This window comes from Mesocricetus auratus, unplaced genomic scaffold, assembly GCF_017639785.1.
Source record: "Mesocricetus auratus isolate SY011 unplaced genomic scaffold, BCM_Maur_2.0 Super-Scaffold_6730, whole genome shotgun sequence".
NCBI lineage: Eukaryota > Metazoa > Chordata > Mammalia > Rodentia > Cricetidae > Mesocricetus > Mesocricetus auratus.
In genome coordinates this window covers 78885245-78901914 of record NW_024429184.1, presented here as the reverse complement: position 1 = coordinate 78901914, position 16670 = coordinate 78885245, and the positions used below count along the sequence as shown (strand labels likewise).

The 16670-nt window shown below is 42.9% G+C and overlaps 1 protein-coding gene and 1 long non-coding RNA gene across 2 annotated transcripts; one reads left to right on the top strand and one right to left on the bottom strand.

Moving 5' to 3' along the window:
• The first annotated feature begins 1006 nt into the window (after positions 1-1006).
• Ier3ip1 (immediate early response 3 interacting protein 1) lies at positions 1007-11534 on the top strand. Its single transcript, XM_005076461.4, has 3 exons — positions 1007-1186; positions 9525-9626; positions 10391-11534. Exons 1-3 carry the CDS (start codon positions 1096-1098, stop codon positions 10444-10446), a joined length of 249 nt encoding a protein of 82 aa, XP_005076518.1. The 5' UTR covers positions 1007-1095; the 3' UTR covers positions 10447-11534.
• LOC121138811 lies at positions 9623-16559 on the bottom strand. Its single transcript, XR_005875669.1, has 3 exons — positions 16143-16559; positions 15115-15239; positions 9623-10205 (listed from the first exon to the last, which is right to left on the bottom strand). It is a non-coding gene; the product is annotated as an uncharacterized LOC121138811 (long non-coding RNA).
• Between the last annotated feature and the right edge of the window lie 111 nt (positions 16560-16670).

Below are 16670 nucleotides of genomic sequence, written 5' to 3'. Positions count from 1 at the left end.
TGGCTGCCCTGAATACTCTGTAGACCAGACTGGCCTCGAACTTACACAGATCTACCTGTCTCTACCTCCTGAGTGCTGGGATTCAAGGCGTGGGCCACCACTGCCCAGTGCAACAGTTGTCTTAAAGGATATCCTTTTGAGAGAGAATGAATCAACTAACACAGCAGCAGAATTGTATACTCTGATATTTTAAGCTCGTTTTGCTATATTTTATAGAGAAAAGGACTTCAGAGATGATTATCACCTAATTTTATAAATGAAAGGGCAGAAGCCGGGAGAGATTAACCCGGTTTTCAAGGCAGTCAGAGAATCAGTTCACGTGGCAGCTGTAAGGGATTGCTCTGGGCAGCTCTGTTTCAGCTTCCATTCCAATCACTAATATATAGTTCATCACTCCCTTTTCAGTTCATTTTCTGTTCCTACAACAAAGCACTGGACTCAGGAGTCAAGGAGGGTGGGGTCATCCTAAGGCTGCAGCCGTGAACTGTTAGAAATGTTACTACATGCAAGTATTTCCATGTGGTCTGTAGTATTTACATCCTGGCTAAAGTTTGATCAACTTCCATCAAGTTTGAATGCTTCCCTGTGAATAATGTTAATAATTTTATACATTTCTTCAGGGGTAAAACCTGAGCACAAACTTTCCACACGGTTCTTGGGAACATGTAGGGGGCAGACAGGTTCAACAGAAACACAATACAAGCCTCACTTGTGATTCAGTTCTCAGAGGCACAGTAAACAAGAAAGCAAAAGTGGTTAGAAAAAATTGTTAGAAAAATATTTACTTCAAATATATTCCTATCACTTCAATATATAAAGAACATTTTTAAATTGTGCGATACTCTACATCTGTCAGCTCCTGTCTGTGAAGAATGACTGCTGTACCAAGTGTTCCAGATGCCCTGGGCAAGCCCAGAATGAACTCAGCACGGGGCGGGGCTCGGTCAGAGGAGGCGGGGTTCAGCCAGAGGGGGCGGGGCTCCTCGGTGAGCGCGGTTTGGGCCGCGCGGACTCCCGTAGCAGGGCGAGGTGGAGGCGCCACGTCCCGGGCGGCGTCCGGGAAGGAGTCAATCGGGCTCTGCTTGAGGGTTGACCATGGCCTTCACGCTGTATTCCCTGTTGCAGGCCGCCCTGCTGTGCGTGAACGCCATCGCGGTGTTGCACGAGGAGCGCTTCCTCAAGAACAGTGAGTGCCGGGGCGGCGGAGGGGCTGGGAACTGCCGAGCGGCCGGGAGAGGAGCGTCCCCGCGTGGCGAGCCGCGCGGGTGTGTGGGGCCTGGGGCTGGCGGCGAGGGACTCGGACTCGATCCTGCCCGCCTTGTGTTTCGCTCGTCATATCCTTGCATTTTTTTGTGGTGTTACCGATTCTACAGATGGGAAAGCTGGCGTGTGAGTTTTAAGAGCTGGGAGTGGAGACGCATGCGGAGTGCTCGTTGTTAGAATGACTGATGGAGAGCAGGAGGTTGGTTGGTGGGAGTTGCGGGTAATGGGGAAAGGAGTTAGTAGGGACTCCAGCCACCTTTGTTCCAGGAGCACGGCATTCAATTAGCACGACCCATATCGGTGTCTACCGTGTACCAAGGACCGTGCTGGAGTCCAGGAATACGAAAATGAAGACACGCACACGTTACAGTTTCTTCGACCTCACAGTCAGATCTTCATGCCAGTCTGGTCCAGCTGCTGCTTGCTAAATAGGGCAGAACAGACAGGACTACATTATGCGAGTGATTTGTTTCAGTATGCCAACTGTGTCCTTGGAATCATTGAAACTCAAACCCACAAGCAAGAATGATGCCATTTCATTTATTACTCTGGAAGAGATGAACACGAATATGTGTCAGATCTATGTAACAAAGGCAGGTTACACCAATTACCTGCCCTTAAAATGGAGTTTAATTTAATTTAAAATGATTAACAGATGTGTCAAATATTAAAAAGATGTAGGGTGATATTAAGGAGAATCCGAAAGGCCTGGAGGAAGTGTGTCTGACCTGAAGTCTAGTGAGTGAGTAAATATTAACTAGTTGAAAGCAAAAGATTGGGGAAATTTTGGAGGCTGAAGCCTTGAGACACTCTGTTATGAAAACTGAGGTAGGTGAAAACAGTTGTAATCAAGGATGTGACATGGCCAGGTTTGTGTTACTGAGTTCTGTTAGATGCAGTATGGAGAAGTGATGGGGAGGGAGAGGAGTGGATTTGGAAAGGGCCAGCCCAGGGCAAGTATTGATTGTAACCAGTAATTATGTAGTTTTTGCGTTAAGTGTTCACATACATGTGTTTGTACATGTAAGAGAGCACATGCGCAAGCTAGTTTACTGCAGCTCTATGATATAGTTGCTGTTTTTTTCCAGCTTCCAGGTAAGGAATCTGAAGCAGGAAGTGACTTGGTAACTTCTAGGATCACATGGGTAGAAGGTGGCACAGTTGAGCATACTGACTCCAGAGTCCATTTCTTTACCTCTGGACTATACAGAAAACTCTTTGTGATCGTGTCCTGACTCCGTGGTACCTGTGGCTGTGACCTTATTTGGAAACACCATCTTTGAAAATTTGTAATCAAATTGAGCTCTTCATGAGAGGATGAGGTGTTGGGCCTTAGATCTAACCAAGGAGAGCGAGATACTGAAGCACACAGACACTGAAGCACAGTGGCCACAGAGGCAGAGATTGGAGTGGCTTGGTTTCAAGCCAAGGACCCAGGAATTCTAGCAACTACCAGATGTTACTGGAGGCATAGATAAGATTGCCCCTCAGAGTTTCCAGAAGAAACCAGTTCTGGTGGGTTTTGGTCTTTGCCTCAAACTGTGAGAAAGTGATTTCTGTTGTGTTAAGCATTAGTTCATGGTGCTTTATTAAGGCAGCCCTAGGAGACTAATACAGACCAGAAAACAAGGCAGAACGTATTGTTGGAGAAGCTTGAAATTGTAAGGCCAGACTGAGCTACAGAGTGAGTTTAAGGCCACTGGGCAGCTTAGTGAGACCCTTCTCAGAAAATAAAAAGATGGCAGGACATACAGCTCACTGGTAGAGTGTTTGTTTCCCATGCATAAGCCCTAGGTTCAGTCCCTGCTTCTCCCGGCCACACACACAAAGAACATGTTACATTAGTAATGAGGGAGAAAAGATAAAGCCAAAAATTCCCCTGGTTTTCTGACTTTAGCCACTGAGTGAAATACCTTTATGGTGTTAGAGGAAAATTGGTTGATGGTGGTAGGTCAGGGGGTAAAACAGCAATGAAGTAAATCTGGACCTGCTCACTTTGAGATTTCTGTGCAAATAGATGTAGAATAGTTGGTGGGTTGAAGATAGCAGAAATGAACCAGGTGGATATGGAAATTTGAATGTGTTGAGTATAGATAATAAATGAAGCTGTGTGAGGAGATAGAATTGCTAAAAAAAAAGGGGGGGTTAGAGACATGATTGAGTGGTTAAGAATATTTGTTGCTTTTGCTGGGCCCAGATTCTGTTCCAAGCACCCACACGATGCTCACAACTCTCTGTAACTCCAGTTCTAGGGGAGCCAATGTCCTCTCTGACATCTATAGGCACTGCACACACTACATGGGGGCACATAAAAATAAATTAAAAATAAAGGACTAGAAAGAGAACACACAGATACCCAGGAGTGCAAAGCTCCTGTAGTATGCAGTGTTTAATGACTCACAGGAAAGTGTAATTGATCAAAACAGAAAACCTAGACAAGTGGGGGTTCCATTAAAAAGACAGCTGTTGAGCCAGGAGGTGGTGCTCTCCCTCCCCCTCTCCCTCCCTCCCCGCCCCCCCCACACGGACAGACACACACACACACGCACAGATTCCTTACTGTCATCAAGTACCTATTTAAATTTCATCAGATGTTCTTTAGAAGCTTGTGGTGGCTGTTCTTGGTTCAACCACATCTGGAATTAACTAAATTCAAGTGGCTGGGTACACCTGTGTGGGTGTTTCTTAATTAAATCATTTGAAGTTGGAAGCCCCACCTTTAATCTGGGCCACACCTGCTGCTGGCAGCCTAACTAAAAGACATGGAAGAAGGAGCTCTCTCTCTTCACTTGCTCGCTCTCCCTCTCCCTGGGAAATCCACTCCTTCACTTGCATTAGAGTCTGCTTCTTTGGTATTCTGAAGACCAGATAACATATCAGCCTTGCAGATTGAACAACTACTAGATTCTTGGTAGACAGTCAATGTTAGACTAGCTAGACCACAGCCTGTAAGCCATTCTAATGAATCCCAAATGTATATGGGATACACCACACACACACACACACACACACACACACACACACACACACACACACACACACACACACATTCATTCTCTAAGTTCTGCCAAGGGAATTAATCCAAAACTCTTCACTTTAGCCTCAGGCAGATTTTTCAGACAAGAGCAAAAGGCAGCCACATTCTTCACCTAAAAAGCATAAGAACAATTAGGCAACGTAACTGAAATTTGCTGAAACCTTCTGAGCCAGTTCAAATAATTCTAAGCACCATTGTCTTCCATGTTCATACTAGTATGGCCCATCAAGCAGCAGTCTCCAAATACTTCAGAGATCTACAGAATATGGCATTTAAGAAGTTTTAATAACGTAAAGCTTCTCATGACAGATATGTCCACTCCTGGCAGCACCAATCTACTTTAAAAAAAGTGGGGGAGGATGGGCATTGAAAAAACCTCCATATGGAATTTGCTTTCAAAGTGGCAAAGTTAACCAATGGGCAAGAAGTTGCCCTTGACTGCTATTGTATACTGTCCAAATTGGACAAGCAGGATACAAAAGGAGGCAAATGCCAAACTTTGGCAAGACAAGGTAGGGAAGTCCTTCAAAATTCTGGCCTCACAGAAAAGTCAGATATTCTAGGCCTGTAGGCAGAAAGTGGATGTCCCAACATTGCAGAGAAACCTTGGGTGACTGTGGCAACGGCCAGATATCTCTGTCAGATGTCTCTGTCGGTTCTATAGTTTTGGAATTGTTTGCTCTGAACTTCCTGTTTGCTCAAGTAATATTGTATCTTTCTCAGGTCTTCTGATGGAGTTGAAGATTAGATAGTTATAGTTACAGTTTTCCTTGTTACCAGGTTAAAAAAAAAAAACTCACAAAAGATGTAAAATATGTAAGACTGAGAGACATAAAAGTTTAAGTTGCTTATCTACAAAGATGTTTTAAGAACTAAAAAGAAGCCGGGCGGTGGTGGTGCACGCCTTTAATCCCAGCACTCGGGAGGCAGAGGCAGGCGGAGCTCTGTGAGTTCGAGGCCGGGCTGGACCGATAGCCTCCGAAACAATACAGAGAAACCTTGTCTCGTAAAAAAAAAAAAAAAAAGAACTAAAAAGATATTTCTAGGTTGGTAATACAAATTATGATAGAAAGTGAATTAGGTAAAAAAAAAAACTTTGGACTCACCAAGATATGATAGATAATAGAGTATTTTCTCCAAAATTGCCAAATATAAATGGACAGGACATTGTGAAAGTAATTCTTACCAATTCTTACCTGATAATTGTTTTTGTTATATATAGTTTTACTGTGTAACAGTTAAACACTTTCCTTTTTATTTAGACAAAAGGGGGGAGATGTTGCGTAATAGTTGTTTACACTGTGTGAAGATGTGTCACTCTGACTGATTTAATAAAGAGCTAAATGGCCAATAGCTAGGCAGGAGAGAATAGGCGGGACTTCCTGGCAGAGAGAGAACTTGGGATAAATCTAGGCATTTGAGATACCAGTGAAACACTGAAGTCGGACATATGGTACAGAGAAGAAATAGCCAAGCCACGTGGCAGAACGTAGATTAATAGAAACAGGTAAATTTAAGTTAAAAGAGCTAATTGGGAAAAAGCCAAAGCTAAGGCCAAACTTCCATAATTAATAGTAAGTCTCTGTGTTATTTGTGAGCTGGTGACCTAAAGAGCACTTAAAGCATTCCACTACTTTTCTAATCCACAGTTCCAAAGCCCATATTCCTTCAAACAAAATTGTGGTCGAGCCTATCACAGCAATACCTCACTCCTGGTACCAACTTCTGTCTTAGTTAGGGTTTCTATTGCTGTGAAGAAACACTATGACCATGGTAACTCTTATAAAGGAAAACATTTAATTGAAGTGGAGGCTTACAGACATTTAGTCCATTATCAATGCTGGAGCAGGAGCTGAGAGTTTTACATCTTGATATGCAGGCAGCAGGAAGTAAACTGTCTCACTAGGTGTGGCTTGAACATATATGAGACCTCAAAGCTTGTCTCTACAAAGATATACTTCCTCCAACAAGCCCACAGCTCCTAATAGTGCCACTTCATTTGGGGCCATTTTCTTTCAAACCACCACATTCACCAATGTATAAAAAGCATTATTTAACATGACCAAGTGGGATTTGCCCAAAATTTCAGGATCATTTCAGCATTTCGCTGTATTAATAACAGAAACCACATGACCAACACAATAGGCACAGGAAAAGCATTCAGAAAGCCCAGAATTCTGTTAATAGTACTCATCAAGAGGGCTGGGAATGACTCAGGTGGTGGTGTTTGCTGCAAAAGTAAGCTAAGGAGTTGGTCATTGAGGCCAGGTGTGACTTGTGCCCATAATCACATTCTGAGGAGGTAGAGACAGGATGGCGCTTTCTGGCTAGCTAGTCTAGTGGAATTTGCAAACTACAGGTTCAATGAGAGAATCTGTCTCTAATAATAGTAATAATAATAATGTGGAAAGTGATTTAGGGAAATACCAGGTTTGAACCTCTAGCCTAGGCATGCACATGTATATACACATACACACACAAAAAACAAAAATATTTATCAAACTAGAAATAGGAGGGAAGTCTTCAAACAGCCATACATCTTCTATGAAAATGTCCCAGTTGGATAGCATGCTTACTGGTGGAAGTCTGAATGCTTTCCCTGACTAAGAGAGGTCCTCTCTTGCTATTTCAGTTTAACACTGTGCTAAAGGTTCTGGCCAGGGAAATTTGACAAGAAGCAAGAACTAAAAGATCTACATTGTGAGATTTAAAAAGCAAAACTTTATCTGTTTGCAGATAATATACTCTTGTGTGTATAGAAAATCCTGAACAGTTCATTAGAAAGCTGTGAGGCTAGTAATACACAGGCTCATTAAGGTTGTGGAACACAAGAAAACACATAAAGACATGTTGTTTGGGGCTGGAGTGGATGGCTCAGTTGGTTAAGTGCCTCCCATAAAATCCTGAGGACTTGATTTGAGTTCCTGCCATCCACATGAATGCCTGCCTATAATCCTGGCACTCCAGGGGTACAGACAAGGGATGCCTGGAGCAAGCTTGATAACTAGACTAGTCAAATCTGGGAGCTCTAGGTGCAGTTAGAGACTGTACCTCAAGATACAAGTGGAGAACAGTCAGAGAAATTCCTGAGGTCAACCTCTAGTCTCTACATGTACACAGGTACATGCATGCCCAACACCAACACATATCAAGCTCTTGAACAAAATAGTTGAGAGACCCTGTGCAGCATTTAGAGGGAAACTGTCTGTGATAAACATCTCTTTCCCCTGGTCCTTCACATGCCATGTTTGTGTTTGTCTGTGAACACATCCATATAGAAATTGGCCCTGCTTTCCAAATGTTCATTGTCTAGAGATGAAGCCTAGCCATATTTCTTTCACTGGTGGATAGCCGTCTTTAAAAGTTTTCCTTTTTATTTTCGGCTTATTTTAAAGGTTTTCTTTTTTTTTTATGCATGTGGAAGTCTGGGGACAAACTCAAGTATAGGTCCTTGTGTTCCACCTTGTTTGAGACAGGATGTCTGTTGCTGCACAGATCAGCAATGCTGGTGCTCAAGCTTCCAGAGATTCTCCTTCCACCTCCCATCTCTCCACAGGAGCACTGGCCTTACAGATGTGCAACTGGCTTTATGTGGGTGCTGGGGATTTGAACTCAGGTCTTTGTGCTTGCACAGCAAGTGTTCTACCCACTGAACCATCCACAGTCTTCCCTTTTCTCAGTTTTAACTCAGTCTGCTGTAGTTCAGTTCAGCTTCACAGTCAAGAACTCATCTTCCCTTCCATTAAGCAGACTAACTCAGTCCACTGTAATTCAGTTCAGTTGCACACCATCTGCTCAGTACTTGCTGTGGTATAAGGAACGTGGAAACATGAAGACCAATGATTGAATGACAGCCCCTGTCCTCTAGGAATTTGTAATCTAATGGGGAGTTCTTGAAAGCACCTAACCAAGGGGAAGAAAGTCCCTATATATGTGGGATTTGGGGAACAAAGAGAAAGGGGGTTTACTGTAGTCCAGGCCAGTGCCTGGATATGACAGTCAGACCAGATCAGAAGTTGGCTTTAACGGTCGATGGGTAATTGGCTGGACCATTGTCTCTTAGTATCTGTGAGGGCTTGGTTCCAGCTCACCTTAACACACTCCACAATGCCAGTTTAAGGGCTTTGCAGTCCAGTGACCACTGTCACTGAATTCTTAATTTAAAGAAAATCTAAAGGGATTGAAACAGTGAGATTTAAGAGACATCTGACTTGAAAGTCTTGTGTTAACAAGGTGACAGAATGCACTTGGAAGCAAAAAGCCACTGACACCCTTGAGAGCTGAAGCCTGGAAGCAGACCCTCAGCCAGGCTTTGGGGTGGGGGTGTGGGGGTGGAACTAAAGTCAGCTCTTTCTCAAGTTGAATTTGAAATTGGTTTCATGCCACAACAGGACAGAAATGCAGACAGCCATTATTTAACTGTTATCTCAACCCAATAAAAGCTGATTAAGTAGAGTTTCCTGACGCTTGGTTCTCTTGTGTATAAAATAGACTTGTTCTCCGTCTTTAGGTTTAGAGGTTAACATGCCAGGAATTAATTAACTCTGTAGTCTAGTGAGAGTGCAAGTGGACCTGAAATGAGGACAAGAGAAGGACGAACTGCTGAAATGAGGACATAGCTTCAGAAAGTAACAAAAAGAAGTAGTAGATAAAGGATAAAAGTGGCTTGTAATGGGGAAGTGACAGGAGGTGAAAGACTCATTTACAGAGACTGACTCCAAATGCAAAAGTGAGGAATGATGGAGGAGATGGAAAACTGCTTGCGCTAAAGACCTGTCCAAAGTGCATGTTAAAACTGCCCACGTAATTCCCAGCTACTGCATTTTCATATGGGTACATTATTAGATGATAAACTTCTTAATTGAGTTAGTAATTATTTGCCCTAGCATATTTTCAGTTCTGCACTGAGAATCAGGGTTCCTTTGATAATATTAAAGAAAGAAAAAAACATCAGGTTGTGAGAGCAACCGTCTTCTGTGAATTGAATACCATGGATACAGTTGAACTGCAGATTACTTTATAAACTCAAAGAGAAATGAGGAGAATATATTTGTTGCCACTATGAAAAGAGAAAGAAAACCTATTTAGCTCGTATCTTAAGATGTATGACTTTATACTTTATGTCTTTACAGGGCTCAGACTAATCTTTTAAAAGATGACTAATGAGGGAACAAGACAAGCACATAATACATTTAATTCAGCTAATCATCTTTATCTTGCACAGTTGGCTGGGGAACAGACCAGGGAATTGGCGGATTCGGAGAGGAGCCAGGAATTAAATCCCAACTAATGAACCTTATTCGATCTGTAAGAACCGTGATGAGAGGTAAGAAGAAAACCTGACAGGCACTTTAAGTTACTATTTTGTGGTAGGATTTAAGTAGCAAAGCTTTTGAGAGTGAGAACCACTGGGTTCTCATTTGCGGTGGGAACTCTTTCTTTTTTAACCTAGATTTACTGCTTGAAGCTTGCTGGTCTCTTTTTTTAGTGCATCTGATTTCTAGGGAGATGGAATGTTACTAGTGGCTCCCACGTTGTAGAAGTAAAGGTTCCGTATCTGCCATTGTATTGAAAAATACTTTGGAACAATACTTCAATCAAGAAAGAGTGCAGATACCTTGTATTTAAACATCGAGATTAGAGACTTCTTATGTCTTAATCATAACTTTGGATTCATTGTTAACAAGTTTATTCTTCTTGATGGAACTACAGAACCTTCTTTGCACTGTATTTCTGCTCAGATGTGCAGCCATGTAACTCTGCCTGGTCCTTCTTGTTCCCATGGCTCTCCCAGTACCATCCAAAGACGCCTTCATGCATGTAGACATTCAGTGTGGTAGTCCACACCTGTAATCCCATCCCTTGGGAGGCAGGGAAAGGAGGTTACTGCAAGCTCCAGGTCAGCCTGAGGTATAGAGGAAAATGTCTTAGGTTTTATAATAGTATATTTTTCTATTGTTATTATTACTATTACAGTATGATTATGATGGCATATTTTTAGATACTTCCATCCTTCCTGGAAGCCACCTACTACTGCTTTTTTTTTTTCTTTCTCTTTTTTTATAGTAACAAACTTTTTTTTCTTTTCAGTGCCATTGATAATAGTAAACTCAATTACTATTGTATTGCTTTTGTTATTTGGCTGAACATCATTGGGAAATCAGAGACTCAGAAGAAAGGCCTCAGAAGTTACTATTGCCATCATGACTGGAATATTCATGTTTTAGCAGACTCATCTTGCAGTTGACAAAAAATGTAAAGTTGACAATAAAACCAGTTTCTATTTATTTGATTTTTCCAGTGTTGCACTTGTAGTTTCAGTACAAAAAGATCAGATTGTTAGAGGCAGGAGTGCTCTAGGATTGCACACAGTATGTGTGGTTAATCTAGGTTGTTAAAGGGCTGCTGCCTCTGTCTTCTTACGTATTGTTCTGTCTCACAACTCAGGGATGAACTTCTCTCCAAAGTTTTGGAATCCCCTGTTGTTAAGGTATAACCTAAGGGTAATTAACTTCTTGTGTAAACTTAAAAGAGTTTTTTTTTAAAGCAACAATTAAATATGATTGGCAAATTAGTAATTTAGATAATTTATTCTGAGCTCTTTGCTTAACTAGTCTACATCATCTCTGCTATAAAGAAATTTATAGATAACTACGTGGGGCAATACCCTGATTTCAGGGAAAATTCCAATTCTGTAAATCATTTGTTTGGTAACTGTGGTTTTAAGTTCTTTTTATGCTGTTGTTGACCTGAACAATGAGACCAGAATATTTACATATTTTCATTGTTAGAAAGTCTTCCCTTTTTACAATGATGATTTGTTTGATAAAATCAGTATAACTGTTAGTTGGCAAATTTGGCCCATATAATCACAAAGTAAGCTGTTGGAGCAGGACGTTTATCATGAAGTGTACCCCTTTCCCAGGTCATATTTCTATTTCTTGGTGGAGCAGCATAGGTAAAGTACGATTCTTAGTTGCTCATTCTGTCTGTCAGTAGACCATTTATGCTAGATAACTTTTGTTTTTTGTTTTGATGTCTTTTTTTTAATGTCTTAGGCCAACCTTGTGAGGTACTTTGCTCATCCGATATTGCTATAGTACAGTTTTATACTAGAAGATTTAAACTGTGCAAATATTATGTCAAATGTTTCGGTTACAATGTTTTAAAGGGGTGGGATGGCATCTTTCTGTACAGGAAAACTTTTATAATAAAGCTGACTTTCCAACTCGCATTTGGTTTGTGCTTTAGTGTAAACGTAGCATTATTAATTTGTTGACTTCTATTTTGTTCTTCACTGTAAAATTGCTGAATAGAGCTCTAATAAAATTAATTCTCATAATTCATTTATTTCTTCAGTGTGAATTGCTGACATAAATCAAGAGGACCCTTGAGTAATTTTTTTTTTTTTTTTTTTTTTTGGTTTTTATGAGACAGGGTTTCCCTGTATTGTTTTGGAGGCTGTCGGTCCAGCCTGGCCTCGAACTCACAGAGATCCGCCTGCCTCTGCCTCCCGAGTGCTGGGATTAAAGGCGTGCGCCACCACCGCCCGGCCTCGAGTAATTTTTTATGGCTTAATTTACTTCTAAAACTGGAGTAGGTGCTGAAGACCTTTTGGTCATATCTCAGTTGGAGAGGGTTGACCGATGTTGGGGAAGTCCTGTGTATATGTCAATAAAGCACTGTTGGCCAATAGGGAAGCAAGATAGGTGGGACTAGGAGTCGAGGAGGACTCTGGGTAGGAGAAACACAGGAAGTCAAGATGTAACCTCCATGGGGTAGGAAGCCCGGAAATTTCTCCGGTAAGAGAAATACTTAGATTAACAATTATGGGGTAAATACTTAAGTCAGAGCTAGCCAGTAAGAAACAAGCAAGGCCAACAGCTTCAAAATGAATATAGCCTCCTGTGTGTTTATTTGGGACTGATACAGCTCTGGAATCAGGCTGGCAGGAAGGCTTCCCTTTAAAGACCTTTCATTTGGACAAAAGGGCTGGTAGCTGGACCAGGAAAATATATTCAAATGCTTGGCTCCTAAGAGGAACTAGCATATTTGGTACTAGGATGTTCCTCTGGCCTAAGAGTTAATAGACCAGGTTTTATGTTTTTAAAACATTGAAGATGATTGAGTCCAAGTTTGAGTCTCTAATGAGATCTTTAAAAAGTGATCGATTCAGGACATCCCTATTTCTACGTACTGAGTCATTTCAGATTTTCAGAAAGAGACTTTGGTCCTACCCCTGTTGTTCATATAAGATATAACAACACAATTTCCTGTTAATTTAGTTTGGAATATTGTTCAAGTTCATTATACTGGGAGCCCGGCAGGACCAGTGTACTCTGTAGCTAAGCAGTTCTGAAAGCATGAAGCACTGGCTCCACGACACTTGCTTCTGGAGCCATGCTCATAATGTAGTTTTGATGTTGACTGGAGGCCTTGATTTCCCTCGAGCGAATGAGATTCAGAAACTGTAGTGTCTTATTCTAGTCCACAGTAGCCTGATATTCCTGATTCCCTCCTACATCCTCCCCTTGACCATTCTCAAGATGAACAGTGTGTGATCTTTCTAGACTCCAAGTGTTTTAGTAATTATGGTCCTCATGCTCTGGCCAATGTCTGCTTGTATAATGTGATTCTTTCTGCCAGCCTGGTTCCAGAGCCTTATCAACCCCAAATGACACACAGGACACTATATTAATTATGAAGTTGTTGGTCGTTTGCTTGGTTTCTTATTGGCTAGCTCTGACTTAATTATTAACCCATAACTGCTAATCTGAGTATTTCTACTTGGTCTTTTCTTAATGGAGAAAAGATCCGGACCTCTTACTTTTCTGGTATCCTACATCATGACTGACTGTGCCTCTCTTTCCCAGAATCCTCCTCGACTCCTAGTCACACCTATCTTGCTTCCCTATTGGCCAGCAGTGCTTTTTTTTTTTTTGGTTTTTTGAGACAGGGTTTCTCTATTGTTTTGGAAGCTGTTTTGGAATTCGCTCGGTAGACCAGGCTGGTCTCGAACTCACAGAGATCCACCTGCCTCTGCCTCCCAAGTGCTGGGATTAAAGGCGCACGCCACCAACGCCCGGCCCAGCAGTGCTTTATTTATCAACCAGTAGAACAACATATACACAGAAGGACTTCCCCTATCATCTCCTCTTTTCTGTCTAAATAAAAAGAAAGGTTTTAACTTTAACATAGTCAAAATTATACTTCTGACACCAAATGAAGATGAAACTGATCCCCAGAATGAACATTGGGAAGGGGGGGGTCTAAGATATTTATTTAGAGAGAGCAATCACATTAGAAGCTGGGTCAACACTATGGTCTCCGAGCCTTGGCCAGGATCCAAGAGAGTGTGCCCCTCCTCTACCATCTCTTAACAACTAAATCTACATACCTGTGACCACGCCCCCATGGTCAGCTGCAGGTAAGTGATCTCTCCCTACAGTCCTGCTCTGTTTTAAAGGGCCTTGATATTACTCTAGATATTAAACAAACTCAACACAGTTTTACTCGAGTATAGTGGTTTTTAGGCTTTGCTTATGAACTACAGACCCAGACTAGAAAGAAATAGAACTATGATGCCCTAACAGGTAAAACTCCACAGAGATCTGGTCTTTGGCAGTCATTTCTGTAGGTGTTAGGCAGCAGTGAGTGGAGGGGGCGGGCGGGTGGGAGGACCAGTGAGAGGGCTACAGACTTGGTGCAGGCCTCAACATCCTTAGCCTTATTAGAGTTACAACTCTGGTGCAGGCCTAGAAAGTCAAGATTCAAAAGTTGCTGACTGTGCCTCCAGGTAGTCCTAGGTCTCTGCCCTTGGTAGCAGTCAGTGTTACAGCTCATGAGTAGGCCTAGGCATTTGGAGTTTCTTGGCCTTAAAGACTTGGCTGTTTCCATAAACGCTCCCAGGCTTTTACTGTTTTTTGATCTGTCTTGGCATTCTGCCATTTTGTGCTGCCCTTGCCCTTTTTTCTTGCTCTGGCCACTCTGGCTGTTCAGCTACAGTTGGCTGCCCTCTGTAACTCAGCCCCACCACCTGCTGAGCTACACGAATGCATATTACTCTCCTGCTTCTTCCTTGGCATTGCCACCTCACCCTACACAACTGAGTAAGTGAGACCACTTGAGAGAAGATGTTTATGGCACCTGATGCTGCTGTACCAGGAGAGGCAGCACAGGAAAGTGTCTCCCTGTTGACTCTGTGAACCTAGACAGCCTACTTCCAGAGCCAAGAAGGGATGTTTGGACCAGTCACAGCTTTGTCCCTTCCTACCAGTTACAGCCATTGAGGCTTGAGTTTGGGGTCAATCACAGCCTCACAACTTTTGCACCAGGCTTGTTAACAAAATGTCTGGTACAATCTGATTCATCTAGACCAGCCTCAGATTGCACCTTCAGGAGGTAGGGTATTCAGGCATGACAAGGTGGTGTATTCTTCAAGGTTCTCTAGGGTGGCTTACAACCTAGTGAGGCTGTGGTCCAGATAGTCCAATAATGACCATCTACCAATGGACAGTACTTGCCAGATTCCCAAAGAAATTGACTCTAATGCCAGTGAAGGAATAGACTTGCCAGCAAGAGCAAGCAAAGAACAGACTTCCTTCTGTGTCTTTCTATAGAATGTCAGCAGAAGGTGTGGCCCAGATTCAAGGTGTGTCTTTCCACCTCAAGCGATCAGGGTTGAAGGTCAGTCTTCCCACTTCAAATTAAGAAAGAAAAAAATCCCTCCAGTATGGTCTACATCAAGAGCTCCAGGACAGCAAGGGCTACACAGAGAAACCCTGTCTTGAAAAACGGAAAAGAAAAAAACTCACAAGTGTCCCCAGATGTAGTCAATAGTCATCACAAGACTTTTGTCTTAGTCACTGCTCTGTTTCTGTGAGGAGACATTTCATTGGGGGTTTGCTTACAGTTCCAGAGGGTCATCCCCATCTACAAGCTGCAGACAGAAAGACACAATCAGGGCCTGGTAGGCTTTTGAGACCTCAAAACTCACCCACCAGTGACAGATTTCCTCCAACAAGGACACACATCCAAATCCCTTCCAAACAGTTCATCACCTGGGGACTAGGTGTGCAAACAGATGGGGGAGGGGATTCTCAGTCAAACCAGCACAGTGTCTGTGGAGTGTTACGGATGACTTGCTGGCATAGGATAAGTCAAGATGGCCGTTTCAGACTTTTTGCTCACAGCTGCCTGTTCCCCAGAGTCTGTGCTCGTTACACATTGAATGGTTTAATACATGGTGATCTCAACAGAATTCTCTGCCTCCTTCCCCAAGGACAGGTGGTCTCCCCGGTCCATCTCTATTGACTGCAACACTGGGAAGACGTACTAGATGGTGCTCTAACAGCATCTGGGTTCTGGGTCAGCTTCAGAGCAACATCTCAAGAGGTTCTGTATGAGTAAACTGTCACACCACACCTCCCAAGAGCTAATCCATTGTCACGGCATACACTTGCTTTTCTCACTGCTGTGACAAAACACCTGACCAAAACAACTCACAACGGATTTTTTTTTTCCGTTTAAGAATACAGCTCATCATAGTGGGGAAATTCTTGGCAACAAAAACATGAGGCTGCTGGCCACATTCATCGACAAGAAGCAGAGACAAATGTTGCCGCCCAGGGGACTTCTCTCCAATCCCTTTGTAATTAGCCTGGGACCTCGGTCTATGGACCAAGGATGGTACAGCCTACATTAAGGATGGGTCCTTCCCTTGGACAAGCTCTGCAAACACCTTCATAGACATGCCCAAAGGTGTGTCATTGGGTGATTCCAAACCTAGTCAAGCTGACATAATTAACCCTCACACATAGTGGACATATAAGGATGTCTATACCTGCACTCAATTTATTTGAATAAAAAGAAGACAAGCAGCGACTCCTAATGTGTGCAGAAAGGGGTGGTAAGGAAGACTGAGGCAAGTGGACCAAGATCTTCGTCTCCTAAAAACAGGTAAGGCCCATGGGAGCTCTCATGGAAGGAAAAGCAGGCCAGGAAAGCTGAAGGCACAATTTTGGATGACGTGATGGGAAAATGTAGAGGCCTGAAGTTACTGGAACACAAAGAAACACCAACGCAATTTAAGTAATAAGAGACAAGGGGCATGGGTTGTTGAAGGATTACGAAAATGTCTGCAGCCCCTAAAAACGACAAGAAGTAGGGAAGCGAGGAGGGGGAGGAGGCAATGCTTGTGCAATGGTGCTGCGGTGTGGGGCTCTATACCGAGCAATTACAGAAGTGACAGCTCCTTCGATCTCCTGGGTTCCAGAAGCTGCCCACCCGCCCGCCCGCCAGCCTGCCAACTGTGGCCGCTTCCCCTTTGGAAGCACACCAGAGTCTCCGGGCACTGTGCTTGGACGCGGGG

What these genes read in the sequence shown, in the direction of transcription:
- Ier3ip1 (XM_005076461.4), top strand. Translation starts at nt 1,096, where the DNA reads ATGGCCTTCACGCTGTATTCCCTGTTGCAGGCCGCCCTGCTGTGCGTG. An exon ending in GGAGCGCTTCCTCAAGAACA is followed by an intron (nt 1,187 to 9,524) that starts GTGAGTGCCGGG and finishes TATCTTGCACAG; the next exon opens with TTGGCTGGGGAACAGACCAG. An exon ending in TGTAAGAACCGTGATGAGAG is followed by an intron (nt 9,627 to 10,390) that starts GTAAGAAGAAAA and finishes TTTTCTTTTCAG; the next exon opens with TGCCATTGATAATAGTAAAC.